The sequence below is a fragment of the Panthera pardus genome, unplaced genomic scaffold (genome assembly GCF_024362965.1).
Source record: "Panthera pardus isolate Hobbes unplaced genomic scaffold, ASM2436296v1 HiC_scaffold_26, whole genome shotgun sequence".
Taxonomy (NCBI): Eukaryota; Metazoa; Chordata; class Mammalia; order Carnivora; family Felidae; genus Panthera; species Panthera pardus.
Window position 1 is genome coordinate 1,191,617 of NW_026526832.1, and position 24,333 is coordinate 1,215,949.

Genomic DNA, 24,333 nt, shown 5'->3' on the forward strand with positions numbered 1-24,333 from the left:
ATCCCAAGCAGGCTCCGCACTGTCAGCACAAAGCCCGATGTGGGGCTCAAACCCTCGAGCTGTGAGATCATGACCTGAGCCGAAGTCGGACACTTAATCACCTGAGCCACCTAGATGCCCCTTTGGTGGTAAATTATCAATGCCTCACCTCCTTCATGCTTTGTCTCACCGTCTTCACAGCCAAGTTTTTAAAAAATTTGAAACTCTCTTCTCTTTAGAAGAGAGTGTTAGTCTTGTAATTGAAATAATGGCTTCCAAGACAATAGACTGCTATAGTTTTACAAAAATCCTCTTAAAAGTTCAAATTCAAAGGCCAAGGATTTGTGTACAACATCCTTACCCCAAGAGCACATTGTATAGAAAGCTTTTCCCTGGAGCTTGAATGGCACAGATGTGGGGAAAATGGATTAAAAATGTGCTGTCTATAGCTCAGTGTCAAAGTATACATCCTGCTCTAGTCCTTTTCTGGGATTGGTAGGATTGTGGGTGATTTCCACTCCTTTCTGAGTTTTCGATACTAAACATGTATTTCTTTCATAACAGGACACATGACAAAAGTTCTTTTATAAATAAAGAGGCACTTCCAGGCACCTAGATCTTTAATGGTAAAGGTTTATTCAGTTTTTTGTTTTGGTGTGTATTTTGAGTTTTTGGTACCCTAACCACCTCATCTCATCACAGTGAGTGGACTCTTTGGGAGAAGGGGTGGGGGCAGGCTGGAAGCCATTACAGGATGCACTGTGGGCATCTACTCTGTGAAGGAGGAGAATGACTAGGTACCCTGGGGGGGGGGGGGCCTCTTAAACAACTTTTTCCTTTTAGTATGAAGCAATAGATGTTATTAGAATTGTTACAGGTATTGTAGTACAGAGGAACCGATTTTTAGCACGTGCCCCAACTGAGCTTTGAGGGGAGAAATCCTAGCAGAAATGGAGTCATGCTGGAATTTCAATCAAAAGTTGGAAGCTCACTTTACAAAAAGATAAAAAGAAAACCCCTTTTTACATCTTAAAGTGACAGCTCTTAAGCTGCAGAACATTTCAAATAATGAAAGTTTCTCCAGTCAGCTTTACACCATGCTTGAGCCCTGCGACCTGATTTTTAAAAAAAAGTTTGACTTCATCTATCCATCTTTTATGGTACTTTATGTTCCCATTTTTTTTTATTCTTCTGAATTTGAACTTTGTGAAAGTATTAGCAAAATAATTGTAAAAGCCAGTATCTTGCACACGTGGAGATCAAGTGAGGCAGGCCCCAGTTTCTACCCCGTTGTCGTCTGGGAGCCAGGGAGGGACTGTGTGGCTGATGGGTTCCCCTGGACCCAGCTCCTGGGTGTTGTAGGAACTGGACTGGCTCCAGCGCAGTGTGAAGTCTGGCCGGAAGTTCCCAGGCCGGAGGCCCCCCCTTGCAGACCTCTTTCAGCAGATGCTGCCTTGGCTGTACCTCACACCCAGAGAGGATGGAAGTCGCACTGGCTTGGGCTGTGGCTAGAGACAGGACAGGTAAGACTGACACAGGACTGAGGTTACAAGCTGCAGGTTTGTGGTGCACCAGCTTAACGTCTTTCTGAGGAAAGGAGGTGGGGAAGGTGACTGTGGGAGTGAAGGGTGTTTCTCAGTGTGGGCAGGCGGCAGGGAGCCTGAGGAGGAGCCTTGTCACATGCAAGAACCCAAGAATCCTAGAGACCACCTTATTCGATCCTCCTTTGCCTCTGAGGAGAATGAGAGGCAGGGAGGGGGCAACATATCTTGGCTGGGGATTCATGGCCAGTTGATGGCAGAGTTGGGATCAGAGCTCAGGTCCTCTGTGTCAATCCGTTGCTTTTCCTGTTTCAACAGGCTGGAAGACCCAGCTCTTCCTGGTCCCGGAAGCCCTGGTTGCTGGGGAGAGGACACTGCCCTGGTCCCCTGGGCAGCTCCCCGGCCCTCAGGGTTCCCCTCAGCTGTCATTAGGATGGAGGGAAACATTAATCTGGTCCCTGTGGGATAGGTCTGAGTTGGGGCAGACGCTCCCTCCCCTACAGGGGCTTGTGATTCAGGAGCAGGAAGAGTCGGAACCTGGGGCTTGAGCTCCAGGAAGGCACGGGGTTCATTGTTTTATTCCCATCTGTAGATCTTGTGCCTAGAATGTGGCCTGGCCAAAGGCACCCACGTTTTTTTAAAAAAATGAGTGAACAAATGGATAAATGGCTGTCATGTTAGGGGCTGGCTCTGAGCATATTGGCAAAGTGGGCCAGGTTTGTTCTCAGTGACACTTCAAGCCCATGGTTGCTATGTCTGTCGCTCTCAGGTTCATTTCCCTGTCCTGGGGCACCTGGTCACAGAGGCTGCATCTGACTCGCCCCTCACGCTCCAAGGTGCTACCTCTGACTTGGACAATGATAGGGAGAGAGAAGTGCGTCTCTGGAAGGCGGGATCCGATGATGGTGGGGCTCCTGGTGTCGGAGGAGACGACATTTTTGTGCAGCAAAGTCTGATTTCCCCTGAACCTCAGGAAAGGTTGGGCTTGGTACATCAAATACAGAGCATCAGTGGGTGCAGAGGGTGGCTGCAGCTCCCCTTGAGGGCCTGGGACAGGGCAGGGGAGGTGGGAGCTGGGCCTGGCACCAGCGGCAAGGATTCTGAGGAGAGGGTGTGAGAGAGGCCATTCTTGAAGTGGTGTTGTCAGCGACCCTCAGGAGCCTTGAGCTGTGGCCTGTGAGGAGGAGCATAGGGCAACCAGCAGCACTGGGCACCTCTTCCTGCTTGGGGAGCAGGGGGCTCCCTGTCCTGATGGGTGCAGGACCCACCCACCTCTTCCTCCCTCAGCTAGAAAGCCTGGACTCACCTGGCATGGCTTTGAGTTCTCATCAGAAGTGAGGAATGTGGATGCACTGGAGAGGACTGGACGTGGTCCCACACACCCCCAGGACCTGCCACAGGGACAGCATGAGGGCCTGAGGCCTGTTCCCCATTCCCAGTTCCGAGGGGGACAGGAAGCTCCAGCTGGAAGGGGCAGCTTGCCACCTGCCACCTGGTGGGTGCTGTTGGTGTGAGACCTCTTGAGCCATTCCTGAGCCATGGGCCTTCTGGGTTTAGGGCCTGCAGAGGTAGGGTGCTTGCCCCAGAACACTCACTTCGCACCCCCTGCCGAGCACACACTGCTCAGTGAACAACCCCCGTCCCCAAATGTGCATCAGACCACACTCCTTAAAGCTGCCCTTCCCATATGTCTCCTTTTCTGTTTTGTGGCTTTTTCTTGACCCATCCGAGACTATCTTTTCTGTGTTAAAACAGCATGGGGGGACCTCCCAGTCCTGGGCCTGCCCTCCTGGGGTTGCCCTGGGCCCAGAGGAGCAGGGCCTCTGAAGATCATGGACGAGAGAGGGTGGGGGCTCTGGGATCTGAGGAAAGTCCCAGCACCAGCTGGGAGGGTGAGCATACCTGGCAGGTGGTGTGGGCATCCCCACCCCTGGACACTAGGGTCTGCAGCTGGGGCATGTGCTGCTCCACAAATTGTTCACACTGAGGAAGGGGACAGAAACAGGCGTGGGGTAGAACCGGGCCCATTGCAAGACTCTCCCACCTAACCGTCCTGGCCTCTCCCCTTATCTGGATCTCCCCAGGGCTCCCTCCTGACCCAGTGGAGATCCAGCCATCAGCCTCCACTGAGCAGCTCTGGCTGTGAACGAGCCGGCATGGGCTGAAATGGAGGGTTTCTGTTGGGAAAGCCAGAGACACTGGAGATGAGGGCTTTGAAACTCAGGCACAGGGGCTGACCTGTGCCACCAACTCCCCATCCCCCCCCCCCAATTTAAAGCTCTTCTGGTCTTGGCAACCTGATGTTGGTGGGCGGTGGGGAGCCCTAAACATCACTGAGCAGGGCGGTACCATACAGAAACCTGCCTCCTGAGAAGGTAGTCATTAGGCTTCCCTCAGGGTTTTACTTTGTGAAGGGAATTTACTGTATGGACTCTGAGTCCTGGACTCTGGGACCTTCAAGCCCAGCCCTCTCCATAGGTGGGTTTGTCCCCAGTGAGTTACACTGAGAGGAGGGATGGGGCGAAGACAAGACGGGGGCCCTGGAGAGAAGGCCAGGCCCCCTTCTGCTCCAGTGGGCCCTGGTGTTATTCAGCTCCTCATAGATAACTGGGCCTCATTCTTTGCCCAGGAGGGAGGCCTGCAGGTCCTCTGGAGCCCGAGCCCTTCGTCCAGAGGCAACTTGTGACCTTAGCAGGTTTTGCCCTGAGTTATTGTTCCGTGTTTTTTTGGTCCCTGGCCTGTCCGGCTGAGCTCCCCAAGGGCAGTGGTCAGACCACTCTGTGTGTCTCTGACTGGGAAGACTTTCCTGGGCTCAACCGCTACTGTGGGCAGGCCCAGGGTCCCAAGTCCCCCACGTGCCTGTCCCGCACCTTTTGCCTGTCCGGCCAGGAGCTGAGGCAGGCCTGGCGTATTGCCTGCAGCATGGCCGGCCCACTGCTGTTCCCTGCCTGGCTGGTTACAAACATGCAGAGGTGGCACGTGGACTCTTCAGGTAGCCATTCTCCAGGCAGGGACTCCAGAGCTGTGAGGACTAGAGAGGACACAGTGAAGACTGCTCCACAGAGGTACTCAGTTCCTGTCCTGCTTGGTGCAGTGTGGGGGGACTGGGGAGGGGGAGGGTAGTGCAAGGCCAGGGGCAGGGGAAGAGAAGAGTGGGCAGTGGGAGGGAGCTGAGGCAGCAGGCTCACCTGGGCCAGCACCGTCCTCGTTGGAGCAGCGGAGGACGAGGCCACAGACCAGCTGGGGCAGCACGCGGCCCAGCAGTGCGTCCAGCAGGAGGACGGTGTAGCGCTCGGCCAGGCACTGGCAGATGCCCCCCACCACCAGGGGTACAATGTGACACACCTGGCCCACGGTCATGGCCAGCACACCCTGGGGTGGGGGCAGAGAGAGGGCGGGGTGGGACCTTCCCTGGCAGGATCTACTCCATGCCCAGCGCTAGTTGTTCTACCCTGTTCTCAGACAGGTGAGCATCACCAAGGCCATATGGTGGCCCGGGGCATAGGTGCAATCAGACCTGTATCTTCTCCCTGCAGACCCAGGGCTTGCTATGTTTCCCTGAAGGTGGATTAGCTCTCATTTGTGGCTTCTGGAGCCAGCATGTCCCTGGTTTCAGGAGCCCCTGGGGGAAGCAAGGAGTTTCCCCAGCCCATGCTGATCCCAAACTCAGCCTCCTAGCTGAAGGGCAAGGAGAGAGGCAGAGGTGATGAGCACTCTGGCTCATTCGCTCATCCTTTATTCATTCAATCAATACGCGTAAAGAAGCTGGATGCCACAGACTGGCCTTGGGTCTACCCCTGCTCACGGTCCCACTGCCCCCATTGCTGGGAAGGTGGAGTTGGGAGCGGGACACAGTGAACTGCACATCTCTGGGGTGTCCTACCTTCCGAAGGGATACATTTCACCAAATACTCGCACCTGCTTGTGTCAGAATCCACACTTGGCTCAACCTCCCCACTTTAGTGACAGAGGAGTGGTCCTGCTCTATCAAAGGCCAGCCTGTCGCGCACTGGACACCTGCCCCTACCTTCTCAAGTACTTCACCCCTATGTTACGCTCTCCCCCCACCTCACTGCTTCTCCCACCTGCTGGCCAGTCTCATCGGCACACAGACATGACTCACTTGTCTCTGCCTCCCTTCCCGGAGAAGCTTCTTGAAGGAATTGTGGATATTTGCCATTCTACTTCTTGTCCTCCCTTCTCCCTGGGGCCCACTCCATTCGGGCCTCTGTCCCCATCACACTGGTCGTGCCTGCCTCCACCTCACAGCAGCTCTCAGCCCCTCCTTCTTGAAATGCTTCCTTCTCTCTCTGGTTCTATGACATCATGCCATACTGTGCCCTCCCCTCCCCTGCTGCTCCTTCCTGGCTGTTGCTTATGCTTTGGTGCTGGCATTTCCCCTTGCTGAACCAGGCCTTCTCCTCCACCCTGTCCACACCATGTCCCTGGATGTCCCTACTCTTTCCCTCAGATTTAAATCTTGTCCACAGCCAGCAACTCTCAGATGGATGTCTCTGGACCTGAGGTTTCCCCTGAGGCTTGGGGGTATTCAGCTACCTGCTTAACATCTCCTTTTGTAGGGCACAGAGGCGTCTTGGACTTCATGGCTAAGGAGCGCTTTAGTTTTCTGGTCAAGCCTGTATATTCTCAAGTTTATGCATCTCAACTGGTGGCATCACCAAAGAGCCCGTTCCTCAAGGCAGTTGTCCATCCTAGATCCTCACTCCCAGGCCCCTCCCGTCACCCAGTCCCAGTGAGCCCGCCTTCTCTCACCGTGGTGACTGCAATCATCTCCTTAATGTTCTCCTTTCATTCTTGCCTCCCACCTGCCCAATCCGCTCTTCAAACTGTAGGAGAGCCATCTTTCTAAAGCGCGAATCAGATCACGGTATCCCCCTGCTTGAAATCCTTCCAGAGCTGCAGATTGCATTCACAACAAAAGCCAGTGTTTCCTAACTTGGCTTAGATATTTCCGCATGGCCCAGCAGTGCCTGCCCCTCTGTCCCCTTCTCCAACTGCTCTGCTGGGGCCCACCTGCCATGGCCACACTGGCTCTCTGTTCCTCAGGCTTGCCATGCCTGTTCTTGACCGTGACCCTTCGTCTGTCAGGGCCTTGTCCTCTTAATCCCCACCTCCCCAGAAACTCTCCCTGACCAACCAGCTCAGCCCCTCTCGTCATCGGTTTTGATTCTCTGCTCTGAACCTAACTGCAAAAACCCTTTCCCCCCACAGTGCCAACTTGGGAAAGTGGGGACCTTGTCCGCTGCTGTGAGCCCTCAGTGCCAGGAGGACTGCAAGCTGCCATCTGGGAAGAGCTCAGGGGGCAGGGCCTCGCTACCTTGTACCCTATTCCAAGGCAGGGCAGCCCTGGGCCGAGGAGACCCTGGGTCATGGTCACTACAGGTCTGGGAGACTCCCAAGTTTGGCGCGGGTAGGGATGGGGAATGCACCTGCAGAAATTCTCCTTTTGACAAATTAAAGCACCTTTCCTACGGAGACAACTGGGATTCTTTGCTATCAGATGATGAGCTGCTGGAGGACAGGACCTGGGTCATTTTCATTTTTGTTCAAAGTAGGGACAATGCCTGGCATAGACGGGGGAGCTTTACAATTGTTGAGTGAACCCTAGGCCCCGGCAGCCCCCGGGTCCTGAGCCTGAGCTCCGGGGTCCCTTGTGAGGGGGCAATGCACCGATGTCTCCCCCCTGCCTACTTCTCTTGATGGGTGTGAGGAGGAGTGGGGGAGGGTGGAGCTGTGGAAGGGCCTGCAGAGCAGAGCAGCTCCGAGTATTCCTGGATGCCTCACCTTGGGAATCATGGCTTGGATTCGCTTGATCAGCATCCTGCAGAGCCAGCAGAAGGGGAGGGGGATGGGGAACCGCTGCTCCATGAGGTCCTTGGGGAGAGAATCGCCTCCAGGTGAGGCCTGCTGGGCTGGACACTGGGAGAAGGCATTCTCCGGGCTCCGCCCCCCCCCCCCCCCCTCCTCCTTTCCCCTTCCTGCTTTAGGCCCTGCTTAGAGCGTCTTTTCCCTTTCTGGCTCTGCCCTTCCCAGAGCAAACACTTATGGGCCTTGGCTGTGGCCCCAGCTCTCTGGATTCCCATCTGTCTGGTATGAGGGGCCAGCAGTGCAGGGGGCCTCCCTCACCTGTGTATGAGGCCCAGGCCTCGCCTGGAGGGCTCTGGGCAGCACGGGGAGGGTCAGCTTGTCCAGCAGGGGGTCTGACAGCTCCGGCTCTTGCCCTGGCTCTGGACGCTCAGGTCTGCACAGGCCCAGGTACTTGCAGATGACCTTTGGGTTCTAGGGCACAATGCAGGGTGAGGGAGGGAGCCCACTTCCGCCCAGCCTGGCTCAAGGACTTGTACTAAGACCACTGGCTTTGAGCCTGGAGTGGAGGCCAGCAGGCTGGTTGGGAGCTGTGGCTTAGGGTTCTGTGGCAAGGGTGGGGGAGCTCAAAGGCAGAGGTGGGTCTGTGTGGAGTGTTTGGGCAGGTGTCCGGGAACGTGTGTGAATGAGCACGAGGGTGTATGTTTGTGAGAATGGATGAGTGCAAGCATGGGTGTGAGAGTGTGTTTGTATGTATGAGTGATGGTGTGGGTTCTACGTGAGACTGAGTGTGTAGTATGAGTGTGTGTGAAGGGTGTGAGGGTGTGTGGTGGGTCTTTATAAGCCCACCGTGCAGGCCCACTCTGTATGGTATAGCGGAGCAGGTAGGGCTGTGATCTGGGGCACCTGGCTGAGGACCACTGCATTTCCTGGAAAGGCCATGGGTGGAACATGGGGGCGGGGGGGCTGGGGTGTTGTATGTGTGGGTAACTCGGCATGAGTGGGCATGGGGGCTGTGCAAGGAGGCAGGTTGGAGGTGAGGTTGCTGGGCTCTCACAATCTGGTTCTGGAAATAGTCGATGACCACTGGGAAGTAGGTGTCGAGCATGTGATGGCACTGGGGCACGAGCAGCTTCAAGGGGAGAACGTCACACTCACGCTCCAAGAATTTCCGTATCGAGTCCTGGGAGGCAGTGGGAGGCCGACAAGGTTGGAGAAGGGACAGTCAGGCTGGCCTCTCTGAGATCTGTCCCCACCCGAGTCCTTGGATGCAGGACCACCACCAGGCGGACTGGCCACCCTCTCCCAGGGCTCTAGAGTTCAGAGAGTGCCAAGGAATTAAGTAGTTGGATATAGGGAGGGCTCTTCCCCCTTAGGAAAGACGATTTATGGCTGTGCTGCTGAGCTCACTCCCGGGGCCCTCTCCTGGCCAGGAGGATCCTGGAGTCCCCAGGCAGACCTGAGCCTCACTTTTGGCCTGGAAATGGCTCCTATAGGGGGCTAACCTCTGTGCCCTGCTCTGTCCCCCAGCTGTTGGCCCATAAGCTTCATCCAGGATTTGGGCCTCATCACCTGTAAAATGGCCTCCTTGGTCATCTTGGTGAGGATGCGGACGATGTCCTCGCATTCCTGGCACAGGTCATCCTGGGGAGGGGGCCCCAGGTGGGGCACTTGAGTGGGGGGCATGCCCCCAGCTCAGGTGTGTTAGGCTAACAGAGCAGGTAGAGGCTGACAGGACACTCTAAGGCACAGGCAACTGCCTCCCATCTTATTCCATCCCATCCCATCCCATTCATCCCATCCTATCCATCCCATCTTATCCCATCCCATCCCATCCTATCCATCCCATCCCATCCATCCTATTCCTCCCCTAGTGGGGCTTGAATCCCCACAAGTCCATCCAGAGGTTACCTAACACCCTTTATACCAGACTTCCAGTCTCGGTGCATCCATGGGTGGTACTCACAGCTCTTACGTAACCCCAGACTTCCTGTAGGCAGTGGCCCAGCGCTCTACACTGCAAGGCTTGCTCCAGGCTTTGGCACCAGAACTCAGGGCCCCGGGCACAAGTAAGAGATGAGGCGGTCCGGTCAGCTGCAGTTTGGGGCCAGAGAAACCTTGGAATTTAGGCCACATCTGGCACTCTGACTTCACCCAATCTCCAAATCCAATTTACTGGGAGCAGTTGGCCATTAAACACAGTGAAGTCAGATAGCTCTGCTTTCCTGCTCTAGCGCCCACCAGCTGTGGAACCTTGGACAAGTCCTGGAGCCTCTCTGAGCTCATCTTGAAATGGGGCTATTGTACAAAGTAGGGATATGCCTGGTTCAGAGCCAGAGCTCAGTAAGCATGGAGATGCCCAGGATGTCTCACCTGGCCCCAGGTGAGAGGGAGGTGAGGAGAGGCTGGGGAGACTCACCAGCGCCTGGGCCACAGAGTGTGGAGAGCAGCAGCAGCCACGGCAGCAGGTGTGACTTGGCCATGTCACCTCCACAGCCTGGATACCCTGCTTGGGCGGGGGCCCTTATAATAGGCGGGGGGGGGGGGGGTGCGGGTGTGTGGCGGGGGGGGGGGTGTGGGGGCAGGGCTCTGTGGGAGCAGCAGGGACCTCAGTGTTTGCCTTTGCCCTGGAGAGCCCTCCAGGTGCTTTGATCCCTGCCTCTTCTGAGCAGTGACACTCCTGCCAGCCACCATCTCTCCACTACCGACTCCTGCTTGATGCCCAGTTCCCGCTCTTCTGTCCTCCTGCCCTGAGTCCCATGAGCCTGGACTACTGGCGGCTTCTGAGTGTCCACATCTGGTCCCATCTCTCTGGGCTATGGAGGAGACTGAGGCAGGGCCAGGGCAACCAGAATGAGCCCCCTCCCATTTCTTCCCCCGTCCCTCGAGCCTCCTCCACTCTTGAGCAAGCTTTGAAGGGCTTCCTGCCTGGCTCTTGACCCTGGGCAAGCACTGAAGGAGCAAACCCAGGACCATCCTAGGCCACCTACCTCTACCCTCTCCTTACTCTTTTCCCAGAAAATTCCTCTGGTTCTAGGGACTCATGATTGTCATTACTCAAGAGAGCATTTACATGAAACGAACAAACAAAACCCCCCAAGGTCCCAAGAGTCTGAGACAAGGCTGTGGGGATGAGATTTCCAGAGTGTCTCTGAGCAGCCCTGTCCAGTGATGCTGCCTATGTCCCCTAGGGACCCCTCCAGGGTGGGGGCTGGGCACAGCTGGTGGTTCAGGAGAAAGAAAGTGTCCTCTGCAGCGGCACAGGCTCCAGGGTCAGGTCCCATTGGGGGGGGGGGGGACGTGCACCCTGGGGACAAGCTCACCACCTGCCAAGGGGCAGACACTACTGTGAGTGCAGGGGTAGAGAGCATTAGCTTCTTAGCTCCTTGTCACCATCTTGGCGATCAGTTTATCTGATGACTGAGGCACCCTCTGCAGTGGAGGCTCCTGGCATCTGTGTTCCAAGAAGCGCCCTGATACTCATGGTGCCAGTGGGGCGGGAGTTAGTGCCACTGTGCACAGGATGGTCATGTGACACGCTGGGGGTCCCCCAGCCATTTGTGTGGTTTCTGTGGGCCTCAAGCCCCTGCCAGTATGAGAAACACAGTTGCCATCAGGGAGCGTGTGTCAATGGGTGATGAAAGATTGGGAACAGGGTGACGTGGGTACACTCCAGGAAGGTGGGACTGGAATGTGCTAGTAGTTTACTAGGTGTGGAACAAAGGAGCCAAGCCGGATGCAATCAGGACTGAGTGAGCAGCAAAGCGGGCTTTGCGGATGGCTGCCTCCAGGGGACACTACTCAGTGGAGTCTCACAGCTCTAACAAGGAGCCCTCAAGGCCAGTAGCATCCATGGTGGTTTCTCACTTAAGTCCCTGGGCAGCGCAGGTTGTCTTGGGTGGGGAGGCTCTGCTTCCCAAGGTCATTCGGGAGCCCAGGCTCCTCCCTCTGTCTGTCTTCCTGTCTGCAGGGCTGGAAGTCTTCCCCGGGATCCTCTACCTCTGGCCGGCAGGGCAAGGAGAGGAAGACTGGAAGATATGAGGACAGTGTGGGGGCTGGGCCTGGGAGGGGTGCCCATCATTTCTGCTGTCAGCTCATTGTCCAGAACTCAGTCAGAGGTTCCTTTTAACCACACGGCAGGCTGGCAGGTGCACTGTTCTTCTTTGCCCAAGGGAAAGGGGAATGGCGTTGGACACACAGCATGGTCTCACATCCACCCAAGTGAATACAAAACTGTATGTTTTGTAGATAGCAGGTCTGTGGCTTCCATCGAATCCTCCAAGAGGGGTTGGATTCTCCCCACTGCTGAGAATTGTCATCCAAAAGCATAAATTAGAGAAAACCCAGAAAGCCAACCATTGCAGAGACCCTGGCCCAGGTGGCGAGGTGGCGGGGGAAAGCAGGCAGCAGTGCGGGTGCCCTGCCTCATGGTCCCCAGGATGGTACCCGGGTCCCTTTGCTCCGACACCACTGTCACCACCATATCTGATTAAAGTTTGGCTTTTCATGGGGTGTGGATGCAGCCTGCACAGATCTGTCCACTGCCTCCTGGCCCAAATTCTGGAAAAAACAAAACAAAACAAAACGAAACAAAAAAACAAAAAACTCCAAACACTGTTAGCCATCCAGGATCTGGGACCCTCGTGAACTTGAGTTTGTTGATAAGAGATGGCTCCCCTCTTGGTGTGTAGACAATTGACATTTCTGAAGGCCAGTTCCTGGTGATCACTCTGTTTTCACTCCTGCCTCCTGCCTCTCCCTCTGTCTATACTGGTCTGGGTCCCCATTGTGCCCACCAGTCTGTTCTTGCCTGCCCCCAGCAAGAAAGTGGCTTCGGCACCCTCCTGGAAGCAGAAGGCCCGTGGATCATCTCACTCCATCCCTGGCCAGAGCCAGCTAGACACCTGCCCCAAAGAGAATCAATGCACAGGCTCCGGTGGAGTCCACTGGAATTTGAATTGGGAGATCAGAGCTGTGTCAGCTGCTGGTGGGACAGCAAAGGTGTAAAGACTCAAATTAATGGTGCATTGCAGAGAGGGGACTCAACTACTCAAGGCGCAGTGGCCTGCAGCAAATGAAGCCTCCCTTCACACCCTCTAGGGTGGCTGTTCTTAAAAAGCCAGAAAGGACAAATGTTGGTGAGGATGTGCAGAACTGGGACGCCAGTGTGTTACTGGCAGGAATGTGAAGAGGTACAGTTGCTGGAAAAGCAGACTGTGCAAAACAGTTCTTCACAAAGTTGTCCCTGCACTTACCTGCCACCGAATGATGTACCTAAAAGTGGTAAAAATGGTAAATTTCATCTATGTATATTTTACAACAATTCTGAAAAATTGATGATAGGAGGAAGAGAGAGAGAGATAGAGAGGGAGAAAGCCAGCTGGGGTGGAGCAAAGTTTGTTTTTCTTTTTTCTTTCCTTTTCTTTTGTAAATGATTTCTTTTTTTTTTTTTTTAAAGTTTACTTACTTATTTTGAAAGAGAGAGAGAGTATGCGTGCACATGAGCAGGGGATGGTCAGAGAGAGAGGGAGAGCGAGAATCCCAAGCAGGCCCTGAGGCAGGGGTTGATCCCATGAACTGTGAGATCGTGACCTGAGCCAAAATGAAGAGTTGGATGCTCAACTGACTGAGCCACCCAGGCTCCCCAGTAAATGAATTCATTTTTAGTGCAGTGTAGTTGCCAGGCTTGATTCTCTGTCTGTGGAAAACGTGAGGAGTCTGGGCTAGAGAGAACTGGGGGCTGACACGGGCAGCAGATATGTGCTGTTACAGGTTCTATGACCAAATCTCTGGGGTGTCCGTGTGGAGGTGCAGGCGAGAGCCCACTTCCTTGTCACTCTTCTGTGGCTCTGGGCTGCGTCTATGTGACATCGCTGCTCACCACAGGCTCTGGGCTGCTCACTAGGGGCTTAAGACTGTTGTCCCTCACCATCCCCATCCCCATCTGGACTTGATTTATTCCCATGCAGTTTATGGTTTAGGGGTAAAACCCAGGGAATGTCTGGAAATGCCACCTTGGGAAGCCTCATGGGAGCCTCTCCTATAGCATTGCTTCTTTCTTCTAAGTTCTTTCCAATGAAGGAATTTCCCTGGGGAGGGAGGGAGGGCAGGGAAGCTTGGAGTTTATAACAGAATTCTCACTGATTGATTCATTTGACCAAATACTGGTTAATGGTCTGGGAGTTGGAAGCACAGTGGTCACTGTCCTTGTGGACTTCAAGTACCTTGGGGGCCACAGAGCAGTGATTAGAGTAGGGGTAGCCACTAGGCCCAGGAAGAGAGGGGAGGCTCTCTTGGCGGGGCGGGGTGGGGGGGGGTTGGTGGTGGTGGTGGCGGGACCACTGGGCAGAGACTTCAGGAAGCCTAGGAGTTGGGCTGGTCAGATGGGTGTTGGGATCGGAGAAGCACTCCGGGCAGAAGGAGCATCTCCTGCAAAGGCCTGGGAAGGAGCACGCTGGGCTGGTATGGGGCTTGTTTTGTTCTCATTCGATGGAGGAGGCAACTGAGGCTCCTTGCAAATAGTGACTGCAGAATATGGGGCTCAGTGTGTGGTGATGGCTGGCCTTTTAGCCTTTGCCCCATGTGGGGATACATTTCTTTTGTTTTAATTCATTCAGTTTGGTAATTTGCAAGGGAGCTCTCAGAAAGCACACAGTTGCCCACCATACTCAGCCCATCCATCTCCCTCTCCTACACCAACAGCCTTTGCCTACGCTTGCAAATCCGAATTAACATCTGCCATGTACAGGGCCTCATGGTTACTGGTCAGCATTGCTGTGCGTGTTTTTGTTTTCTGTGACCAAAGGGTCTGATACAGGTAGAGGCTGTGGTGTCTAAATGGGGTGTCTCTCTATAGAATTGGCACCCCCCAAATGTGGGGCAACGAGTGAGTGCAAGCTGGTGGCAAGGGAGGTGAAAGAATTCACCAGAGGCAGAACAAAGGAGACAGAAGTTTATCGAATGTACTGCATGCGAGTGGCGTGCAGGACAGCAGAGGAGAGGCTGCCTGCAAGGAGGTAGTGGAAGGAGGCTTTTTTTAAAAAGGGAAGGTGAGGAGGGATGGCAATATTTGGAATTTTCTGTTATTTGGTAACTGCACCTGGTTGTAAGTAGCCCATTGTTCAGTGGGGCCTATGGATATTTTGAGGTGGGTTGCCCCGTGGGCCTCTCTGTATTCAGCCAGGTGGTCACTGTGGGCCCTTTATACATTCATTCCATCTTTCAAGCCTGTTTGCCTAAAAACAGTCTCTTATAGAGGCTTTTGGGAAGAACACAGTTTCTGGGTATTAGGAGAGCTGAGTCTCTGCCCTAGTCTCTGCTCCATGATTAGGTTAAGCCCATCCCCTTTACCAGTAATTACTTTGGGGTAAACATGTGTTCACATTCTGGTCCAGCAGAAGTCCTCCGGGGGCTGCAAACGTGGGTGTATTTCTGAGCAATGTGTCCTTCCTGGTTAAGAGACAGTTGGGAACAAAATGCTTCTTTCTCCCTGTGGACATGCCCATGCAAAGATATGATGTTGGAGTGATAGCCACCATACTGTCCCAAGGAAGGAGAGACAGGAGAAGCCCAGAGAAACAGTTCGGAGTCCTGACCTGACAGAATTAAGTAATTCTGAATGCTTTTTGACTGCTCATACAATTTCTAGTGAGATATTTCTTGGGTGCAGCCCAAATAATCTAAACCAAAGACAGAATGAAAGGAAGAAGGAAGAAGGGAGAAAGCAAGAGAAGAAGGAAGTCAGTCAAATCTTTCCATCTTTTCTATGCAGATTAAATCCCGTATCCTCCAAGGGGGTCTGTGAGTTCCCCCCACTGGAGTCCATCTCCCCTCCTCTTGTCCCCATTGAGCATCTGTCCTTTGTGACAGCTCTTCGCTGTCAGGTTGCTTTCCTAGAAAGAGTGGGTCAGGCACTGTAACAGAGCAGTGGACGAGGCAAGATTCAGGTAGCAGGTATATACTGACAAAAGCCAATATCCAAGTGAGGCCATAGGGGAAGCCAGAGTCATGTCAGTGATTCTGGGATGGAGCTGGTAGGTGAGGGTGGTGAGGGGGGGAGAGGTGGACTCAGAAGGGGTATAAGAAGCCCACTTTGAAGGCCTCTGGAGCCAAGGTCTCACCAATCCTAGAAGCCAGAGATGCAAGTTGCCAGTGACTTTGGAGCTTCTCAAAGGATAGGGCCCATGTAGGGGTGATGCTGGGATGGGAGATTATGAGAAGTTTGTGAAGTTATGAATAGAAGATGGACATGAGGCAGAAAAGGAGATAAAAGAATTAAAATCTGAGAAAAGAGGCCTGGGTGAAGCTGGGCCCCTCTTGTGGCCTGGGAACTTGAGAAATTGGTCAGGGGCAGTTCCGATGAGGTTTGCTAACTCTATGAGAAACCCTCGATCTCTCCTCTGTGTCACACTCTGAGTTATCACTCAGGTGGTGGGGACCATGTGGCCTGGAGTGTGAGCTCAGTTTTGATCAGGAACACCAGAGAGGTTCAAGAATCAGCCCTCCCCATCTGCAATGCCTAGTTGATCAGAGTGGTGCATTCAGGAGCTTCTATCCAAAACACAAAGCAGGTATGCTGGTCATTTCTAACCAACAGTCAGGCTTCCAGGGTCGGGAGGCTGCCCAAGCATTGGAAAGGGCTTTTAGAGTCAGTTGATACATAAAGTATGTCTGGAACATGTAGTTCCAGAGAGATGCATCCAAAATATTAGAGGAACCTATACCATGTGGATCTGCTTCCAATCATCCATCCATCCATGCATCCAACCCATGTATCATTCAGATTTCCTTCAGTCACTTCCTTCCAGATCAACTCCATCCATCCATCCATCCATCATCCATCCATCCATCCATCCATCCATCCATCCATCCAAAAAGACACAAGGAAGTGATGGACGTGTCCACCTTCTTGACTGTCTCAACGGATTGATAGGTGCAGAGATGTAACAAAACTGACAAAGTTGTTACAATAAATGTATGCAGGTGAGTGTACTTTAACTATATCTCAAAGTTGGAGAAAGAAAGGTAATTAGTATGTACCGGAAGGTCAAAATTGATAATAACTCAAAATATCTATCAACAGGACAGTAGATAAATTATGGAATATTTGCACAGTGGAATAGTGCCTGGCAATAGAAACGAACAAACTCCTCACACACACAATACCATGCATGAATCTCTTACACATTAATGCTGATCAGACGTCAGACACAAGAGAATGCATTATGTCTCATTCTATTTACGTACATTACAATACTAGAGAAAACAGGACTATAGTGTTTAAGAGCATGTGCTCAGATGATTACTACAGAGTCAAGCAAGGTCATGAGTACCATTAAGGTCAGGGTAGCATTGCCATAAGGGAAGAGATGGAAGGGACTTCTGGGGTGCTGGCAGGGTTCTTGGCCAGAGTGGTGGTTACAGAGTTGTTTCCTTCAAAGGAAACAATTGAGCTGCCCATTTTGTTTTGTGCACATTCCTGAATATGTTTTCCGTTCCATAATTAAGAATGGAACAATGTATGTGTACTATGCTTGTATGGAAAGATAAAAGAAAGTTTTAACAGTAGTTTCCCCTGAGGAAGAGGCTATGGAATAGTGGGGTATGGTGGTGGGGAATGATTATATTTGATTTCCTTGTGCTTTTTGTAACTAAAAAATTTAAAGATTTTCCTCATGCTATTCATAAATAGAAGTGAAAAATTTTAAATCAGAAACTCGTTGATGATAGAACAGAGAAGGGAGAAAGAGCTCTCCAGTGGCAGGTGGTAGCATGGGGATCCAAGCAGAGTAGAAGAAAGAGCCAGAAGGATGGCTGTGGGCATTTGTGAGTATGTGTGTGTTCAGTGGTACACAGAAAGATGGTACTTGCAGAGATGCAAAGCAGAGAAGGACTTGATCCGCTATTGCTGGCATTGAAGACAGAGGGGGTCATGAGCCAGGGAATGCCAGCAGCCTCTAGGAGCTGAGAACGACCCTCAGCTGACAGATGGTAAGCAAATGGGAACTTCAGTCCTACAAGCCCAGGAAACTGAATTCTGCCAACAACCTGAATGACCTTGGAAGTAGATTCTTCCCAGATAAGAGCCTGAGCAGCCAACACCTTGATTTGACCTTGAGAGACCCAGAGCAGAGGAACAGGTTGAGTCCACCCAGATTTCAGAAGAAGGAACGGTCAGGCCCTAAACGGGTGTTGTGTTAAGCTAGTATGTTTATGGTAATTGCTACAGCGACAAGAGAAAATTGATATAGCCATGGGCTGACGAGGGCAATTGAAGTGATTTCTCACCATGTTGCATGAGGGGGCCCTTGGAGACAACACTGTATGGGTCAGGGGCTTCTGGAAACAAAATGGAGAGAAACTCCTAAAGGACACTGAGAGGCTGCATTAAAAAAAATTTTTTTTTAATGTCTTTATTTATTTTTGCGAGAGAGAGAGAGAGAGACAGACAGAGTGTGAGCAGGGGAGGAGCAGAGAGAGGGAGACAGAATCTGAAGCAGGCTCCAGGCTCTGAGCAGTCAGCACTGAGCCTGACACAGGGCTCGAACTCACGAACTGTGAGATTATGACCTGAGGCGAAGTTGGACGCTTAACCAACTAAGCCACCCAGGAGCCCTGCCCAAAGAGGCTGCATTATTGACCCAACTCCACTTGGACATGGGGAGTGATGGGAAAAACTGGCATTCAGCCTCCCAGCATAATCTGAGTCACCTTGACCATGATCTACTCTTCAAAGGTACGACTGCATCCTGCTGACCACAACCCTGGCAGGTTAAATCATCGGGTTAACAGAAGGAACAAACGCATGTGCATGTGTGTATGTGTGCACATGCATGAGTGCCCACCACACTCCCAGGGTACCCTGAATATATAGAGGACACAGTGCAGTGACGGAGATGCTCATCTCTGGTAGAGTATGTTAGTCCACTGCCACTTCTTTTACAGGAGGATTACAGGGATAATGAAAGCTGTCTCAGGCAGGGCTCAGTGCAGAAAACAGGACAACACCAGGGCTCTCAAGAGGAAGGGACTTGAAAGAAGGAATTACGTCCTTACAAACTCTAAGTAGGACTGAAGGAGCTGGTTCTGGATTGGGCCTCAAGGAATAGGCCTAGAGCAATAGGTGTCTCTGAGGTTGCCCCTGAGTTCAGAGTTCAAGGACACACATCCAAAGCTGCCGTCTGGGGATTGCAAAGCCCAACTTAAGAAGCCTTTGGGTACTGGTAGGCCTCCTTCTCCCAAACCTCACATTTCCAGGACATTGCTTACCAGCCAAAACAGTCAGAAAGAGCCGGAGAGGCGGCCCTTGGGGTCAGCCTCCCACACCCCACAGGGTTGCATCTGTCTGTAGATCCTGATTTCCTCCAGACCCAAGGTGCAATGAGTTCTGAGAAATGTGAGTGCAACTTTTCAACCTCTCCAGCAAGAAGGAGGGAAACACGAAGGGTGAGTCAAACCACCCAAAGGTAGACTTTGGGTAGCCACCCAAAGGTCTTTGTTCTTGCTTTCTTCTCTCTTGTTTATATTTTGAGCGGTGAGCTACTGCTTGGAGTTCCTTTTTTTAATTATTATTATTTGATAAAAATGTTTACTTAAGTTTGTATTTAGAGTTAACAGTGAATCTCATGTTTACAGAAAGCTTGCACAGAGTACTTCGTTGGGTAACACAAATATCAGTATGGCCAAATGTTAACTCATTTCACTGATTGAATCAAAGTGATATTGGTAATATACAGTGTTCCCAAACAAGTGTAAACACATTTCCTAGAGTTATTTTATTTGTAAAAGAAAACATTATGTAATAAATAGAATTATATCCCCAAAAGATACATTATGAAAAAGTATAAAGTTTAGGGGGGAAACCTTCAGTTCAGTTCTTTTTTATACGTCCCAGCTCATCATTCTTTCCCATTTTAAAAAGGATTCTTATTGTAGTTGTAAGTTTTGATCAGTGTTAAGGGTAAAACTAATTTGTTAAGTCATTCACAAATTATTAAAAATTTTTAAATGTTTAGATTTTGAGAGAGAGAGAGAGAGACACAGAGTGAGAGTGGGGAGGGGCAAGAGAGAGAGGGAGACACAGAATCTGAAGCAGACTCCAGGCTCTGAACTGTCAGCACAGAGCCGGACATGGTGTTCGAACCCACGAACCAGGAGATCATGACCTGAGCCGAAGTCGGACGCTTAACCAATTGGACTTCCCAGTGTCCCCAAATCATTCATATATTATTATTGATCATGAACTGTAAGTGAAACAAAGCAGCATTTCCAGTTGACAAATGCAACCTCAAGTATTTTGATGTCTCTTAAAACTGTAGCAACGAGAAAACTATTGACAAAGTACAACCAGGGATTGGTCTTCCCAAAATACACTGGAGTGTGTACTTTAAGTAAAAGGATGATTGCTTGAAGTAGCAGAGTTGGTAAGCAGGTACCAAGAGAACACAGGATCAGTTTGGAGAAGAGTATTTTCTAGAGCTCACATCATAATTGGATGGGATGAAAAGGGAAAATATAGGATAGTCTCACTCACAGAGGAAGTCACCCCAGCAGCCTGTATTGAGGTCATAACTTCTGACCAGAGGTTCCAGAAACCAAACATAGAATCATCACCGTGGAAAATGACGGCAGTAATCCTGAATGCTCACGTAGAGAGGACCGTGAAAGAAGAAAGCTTCTGTGCCTCAGGCTTTGATCAGTTGCTGGATCTCTCAAAACATCAGCAAGGACCAAAATCCAAATTAAAATTATCGTAAAGAAAAAATGAAATTACAGTAAAGAAATAAAAATAGGTTTTGACACCTGAGTGGAGAGTTGGTGATTTTAGAGAAATGCAGGTGCTAATCTGCACAAACTATCAGGAAAGCTGGATAATGCAAAAAGCTGGCGGTAAAGGGAATCATTGGAGTAAGTAGGCAGATGTAAATAATTGGAGTACAGAGGTCTCCAGAGCCTGAGGCCTAAAATTACACATCCCTGAAATAGAACACAGTGGAAGTGGTCACTGAAATTCACAGATGGATGAATGCTAGTGAAATGTGCACGTAGTCCATAACATTCGGAAGGGCGTTTTTATTCTCATTCCAACTGTGAGGACATTTAGTGCTGTTTCCCCAAGTATAACCAAGTAGAGCACAGTTACACATGGAGGCGCTGGTTCGGTCCAGTGAACAGAGCCATTCTGTAAAGTGAAAGCAGTCGTGTGTAGTTAAATTTCAGGCGGTCTGCTGAAATACACACACTCAAACCCTGCTTCCCTGTTTTCTCTCCTGTGCTTTCTCTGCTGGGTCTTTCTGTGATGGTCTTCTGATTTCATTCCCTCTTTACTGCCTTTCATGAACTTCTGGTTCCCTGCATTCATTTTGTTGTGGCCACATGCCCCACGAATAAGCTCAGGGTCCTGGCACAGTGTGGGAGGAGGAACGATTCCTCGCAGCTCAACCTTCCTGGCAAGGCAGATCTGTCCCGTGGCTGCGCCTGGGAGATGCTGAGGAAATGTCCTGTGGTCACCTTGGCAGCCGCACTGCTGGAGCTTGGTTCCTGTGCCTGAGATTCTTCCCAGGACACTTTTGAGAGACACAAAAGATGACTTGGAAGAACAAAAGGCCATGCTATGCTCACGGTTGGAAAAGTGACTAGAAAGGCGTAAACGTTCTTCATGTCAATGTTTCATTCTAACAAAATTAAAATGAGAATTACAATGTGATATTTTACTTGTTGATTTAATTTCTAAAGTTAAGTATTGTCTTTAGTAGTTCATATATATTTAGTATATAAGGTATGCTTTATGTATACTTTTGGTATATAAATTATTACAGTAATTAAAATATCTGCAGTGTAATTTCATTTTTCAATTGATTAATTATTTAATCAATTAATTATCCCCCCCCCCCAACAACAACATAGTTGACACACAGTATTACATTAGTTTCAGGTGTACAACATAGAGATATGACAGTCTGTATGTCACCACAGGGGAAACTACCAGCCATCACCATGCGATGTTATTGCAATACCATTGACTATATTCCATACGCTGTACGTATATTCCTGTGACTGTTTTGTGCCTGTGACTGATTCGGTCCATTACTGTGTCTCCCACTCCCATTTTTCCATTGTGTCCATCTCCTCAAGATGCTCCCCTCAGGCAACAATCAGTTTGTTCCCTGTTTTTATAGATCTGGTTCTGCCTTTTATTTGTTTTGCTTTTAAGATTCCACATATAAGTGAGCTCATATGGTATTTGTCTTTCTCTGTTTTACTTCACTTGGCACGACACCCATAGGTCTATTCGACGTTGTTGCAAATGGCAAGATCTCATTGTGTTTTTGGCTGAGTCAAATTCCACTGTGTGTATATACTACACCTTCTTCATCCACTCATCTATCCGTGGACACTTGGGTTGCTTCCATATCTTGGCTATCGTAAATAATGCTGCAGTAAACATAGGGGTGCATGTATCTTTTTGAATAGTATTTTTGTTTTCTTTGAGTACATACCAAGTAAAAGAATTACTGGATCATATGGTATTTCCATTTGTAATTTTTTGAAGAACCTCCATATCGTTTCCAAAGTGGCTGCACCAATTTACAAGCCTGCCAACAGTGGGTGAAGACTCCCTTTTCTCCACACCCTCAGCAACACTTGTTATTTCTTGTCTTTTTGATTCTAGCCATTTGATTTGTATTTCCTTGATGATTTGTGATGTTGAGCATCTTTTTTCTTTTGCAAGAGAGAGAGAGAGAGAGAGGTAGTGGGGTTGGGGCAGAGAGGGGGTGTGACCTGTGAGCTCACAGCTTGTGGGTTCGAGCCCCGCGTCGGGCTCTGTCCTGACAGCTCGGAGCCTGGAGCCTGCCTCAGATTCTGTGTCTCCCTCTCTCTCTCTGCCCCTAACCACTCACATTCTGTCTCTGTCTCTCTCAAAAATAAATAAACATTAAAAAATATTTAAAAAAAAAGAGAAACAACTATAAAACCTAGAAGAAATCAAGAGGAAACATTCATGGTCTTGGAGAAAGCCAAGATTTCTTACAGAGGATACACAAAGCAATGACATTCACACAGGAAATCCTGAAGGGTCTGGGCTTGACTTGCAATGGGCCAATCCAGGGAACCCCATGAGTAGGAAGAAAATAGGACATGTCTAGGTGCTCTTCACTGGGACTCCAGAGACTTGGGTGGAAGCTTGTGACTACTGAACCTCATCCTGTATCCCTCAACTCCCCAGGCAAGAACTTACTGGACTATCTGGTCTTACCAAATACCCACAACAAAGATAGAAATGAGCCACCCTCCAGAGGCTTTTCCCCTTCATTAATGTGGTCTTCACACATTAGACCGAGGTCTGTACATGCGGTTAGAGAACAGGAAGCCTGCTGACAGCCGGGAAGCAATGCCTGGGCTGGCTGTGAGAGGGGTAGCAGCTCCACACTGGACACCTAGATAGGGACAGTGTGAGATGGGGGAAAACTTGGACTGTGGAGTCGGCCAGACCTAGGTTCTCATCCCCAGCCTTATCCTGTTAGGCTATGTGCCCTTGGGGCAATTCATTGGCCCTCTGAGTCCTGGTTTCCATACCTGAGGTGAACCAGTCTAACATCATTTGATCATTTGGTCTGAGAGCTGTCCTAGGCATGGTGGGGGGGATGCTGTCGGCAGAAGCGAACCTGCCCTTGCGTGGGCCACTGTAGCTGCACACAGTGCAACACTTCAAACTTACCTTTTCACAAACAAGCTCCTTTTCCTGCTTTTCCTGCTTCCCAACCAGCCCTCAGCCTCCTAGGCCTGAAATATCGTAAGACTTTGGCCTTCTGTCTCCTCTATTTCCTGTATATCCTATCAAGTCTTCCTTCAAAATGCCTTTTAGCAAGAAGTCCTCCTGTAGCCCATACTGCTACTGCCTACTGATTCCTGTTGCTTGCCCTCCTTCCTGGCAGAATCCCAATTTTGTTCGAAGTGACAATGAAAGTCCAACAAAAGGCTTTCTTCCTTAAAGGCCTTTGCAGCTGGGGGTAGCTCTGAGACCCATGCATGAGATGGAGGCTAATGGGTTCTGGGACCACCCCTTCCTGCTTCATTCTTTCTATTTTCCCATCTGGGATGGAGGACCTATGGCAGCCATCTTGAGATCTTCTCTGAAGACCTTATCCGAAGAAGGCATCCTATCACTCACATAGACTCTTGCGCCAGCCATCAGAGGGCTTTTCCCAATTTCTGCTCTGCCAGAAAGCATTGTGAAAGCATCGTGGTGGACGCACGAGGCCAAAATCAAAGGACTCCAGTTATAGCTCATCCCTAAAGTAGAACAGTAAGAAACCCGTGGAAATGAGGAAGGAAATCTACATAGACTGATGTGGAACCATATTCATGATATTTTGTTAAACTAAAAAGGTTGCTTAAAAGTAGCCTTTTTGGTATATAATTATAAACATAAACTCATTCTGAAGTATATGCATTTTAAAGTGTGAATGGATATTCCTGTGAATCTTCAACAGGGTCATTACATCTGCCTGATGAATTCTAGGTTGTATTTGTTTTCTCTTATCTGATCAAAATATTTTTCAATAAAAATAGAAGCAGTGGACAAAAGAACTTAAAATGCTGAAATTCCATGCTCCTTAATCTGGCATTCTGTGGCTTCCACAATGGACAGGAATGAAGACACTGTGTGTGTGTGTGTTTGTGTGTGTGTGCGCACGCCTGCACGTGAGTGCCCACAAGTATGCCAGTGTGAGCATTTATGAGTTCTTCAGAGTGTGTCAGTGTGTGCGTATATGTAAATGTGTGTATCTAGGGTCAATGAATGTGTGTGTGTGCTCTGTGACTTAGTGTGTGAGTGCTTTGCAGAGTGTGTGGGTGTGAGTCACTGTGAGTGTGTAAGGAGTGTGATGTGAGCGAGCGTGTGTGTGGTGAGATGGTGGGTGTATTTGTCCTCCTGGGCTCAAAGAGAAGAGGCAGAAAGGATTCAGGAGCCCCAACTTTCTCAAGC

The 24,333-nt window shown here is 50.4% G+C and overlaps 1 protein-coding gene across 5 annotated transcripts; it reads right to left on the reverse strand.

The window, feature by feature from the left end:
- Positions 1 to 594: 594 nt before the first annotated feature.
- SFTPB (surfactant protein B) lies at positions 595 to 9,900 on the reverse strand. Of its 5 annotated transcripts, none has more exons than XM_053890899.1 (11): positions 9,766 to 9,900; positions 9,313 to 9,440; positions 8,919 to 8,990; positions 8,404 to 8,529; positions 7,668 to 7,820; positions 7,326 to 7,415; positions 4,709 to 4,823; positions 4,391 to 4,551; positions 3,423 to 3,503; positions 2,827 to 2,911; positions 595 to 2,694 (listed from the first exon to the last, which is right to left on the reverse strand). In XM_053890899.1, exons 1-10 carry the CDS (start codon positions 9,827 to 9,829, stop codon positions 2,849 to 2,851), a joined length of 1,053 nt encoding a protein of 350 aa, XP_053746874.1. In that variant the 5' UTR covers positions 9,830 to 9,900; the 3' UTR covers positions 595 to 2,694; positions 2,827 to 2,848. The 5 variants fall into 5 exon arrangements, with proteins under 5 accessions (XP_053746874.1, XP_053746872.1, XP_053746871.1 ...); XM_053890897.1 differs by having other exon boundaries at positions 595 to 1,487; positions 4,709 to 4,892; XM_053890896.1 differs by having other exon boundaries at positions 595 to 1,880; positions 4,709 to 4,892.
- Between the last annotated feature and the right edge of the window lie 14,433 nt (positions 9,901 to 24,333).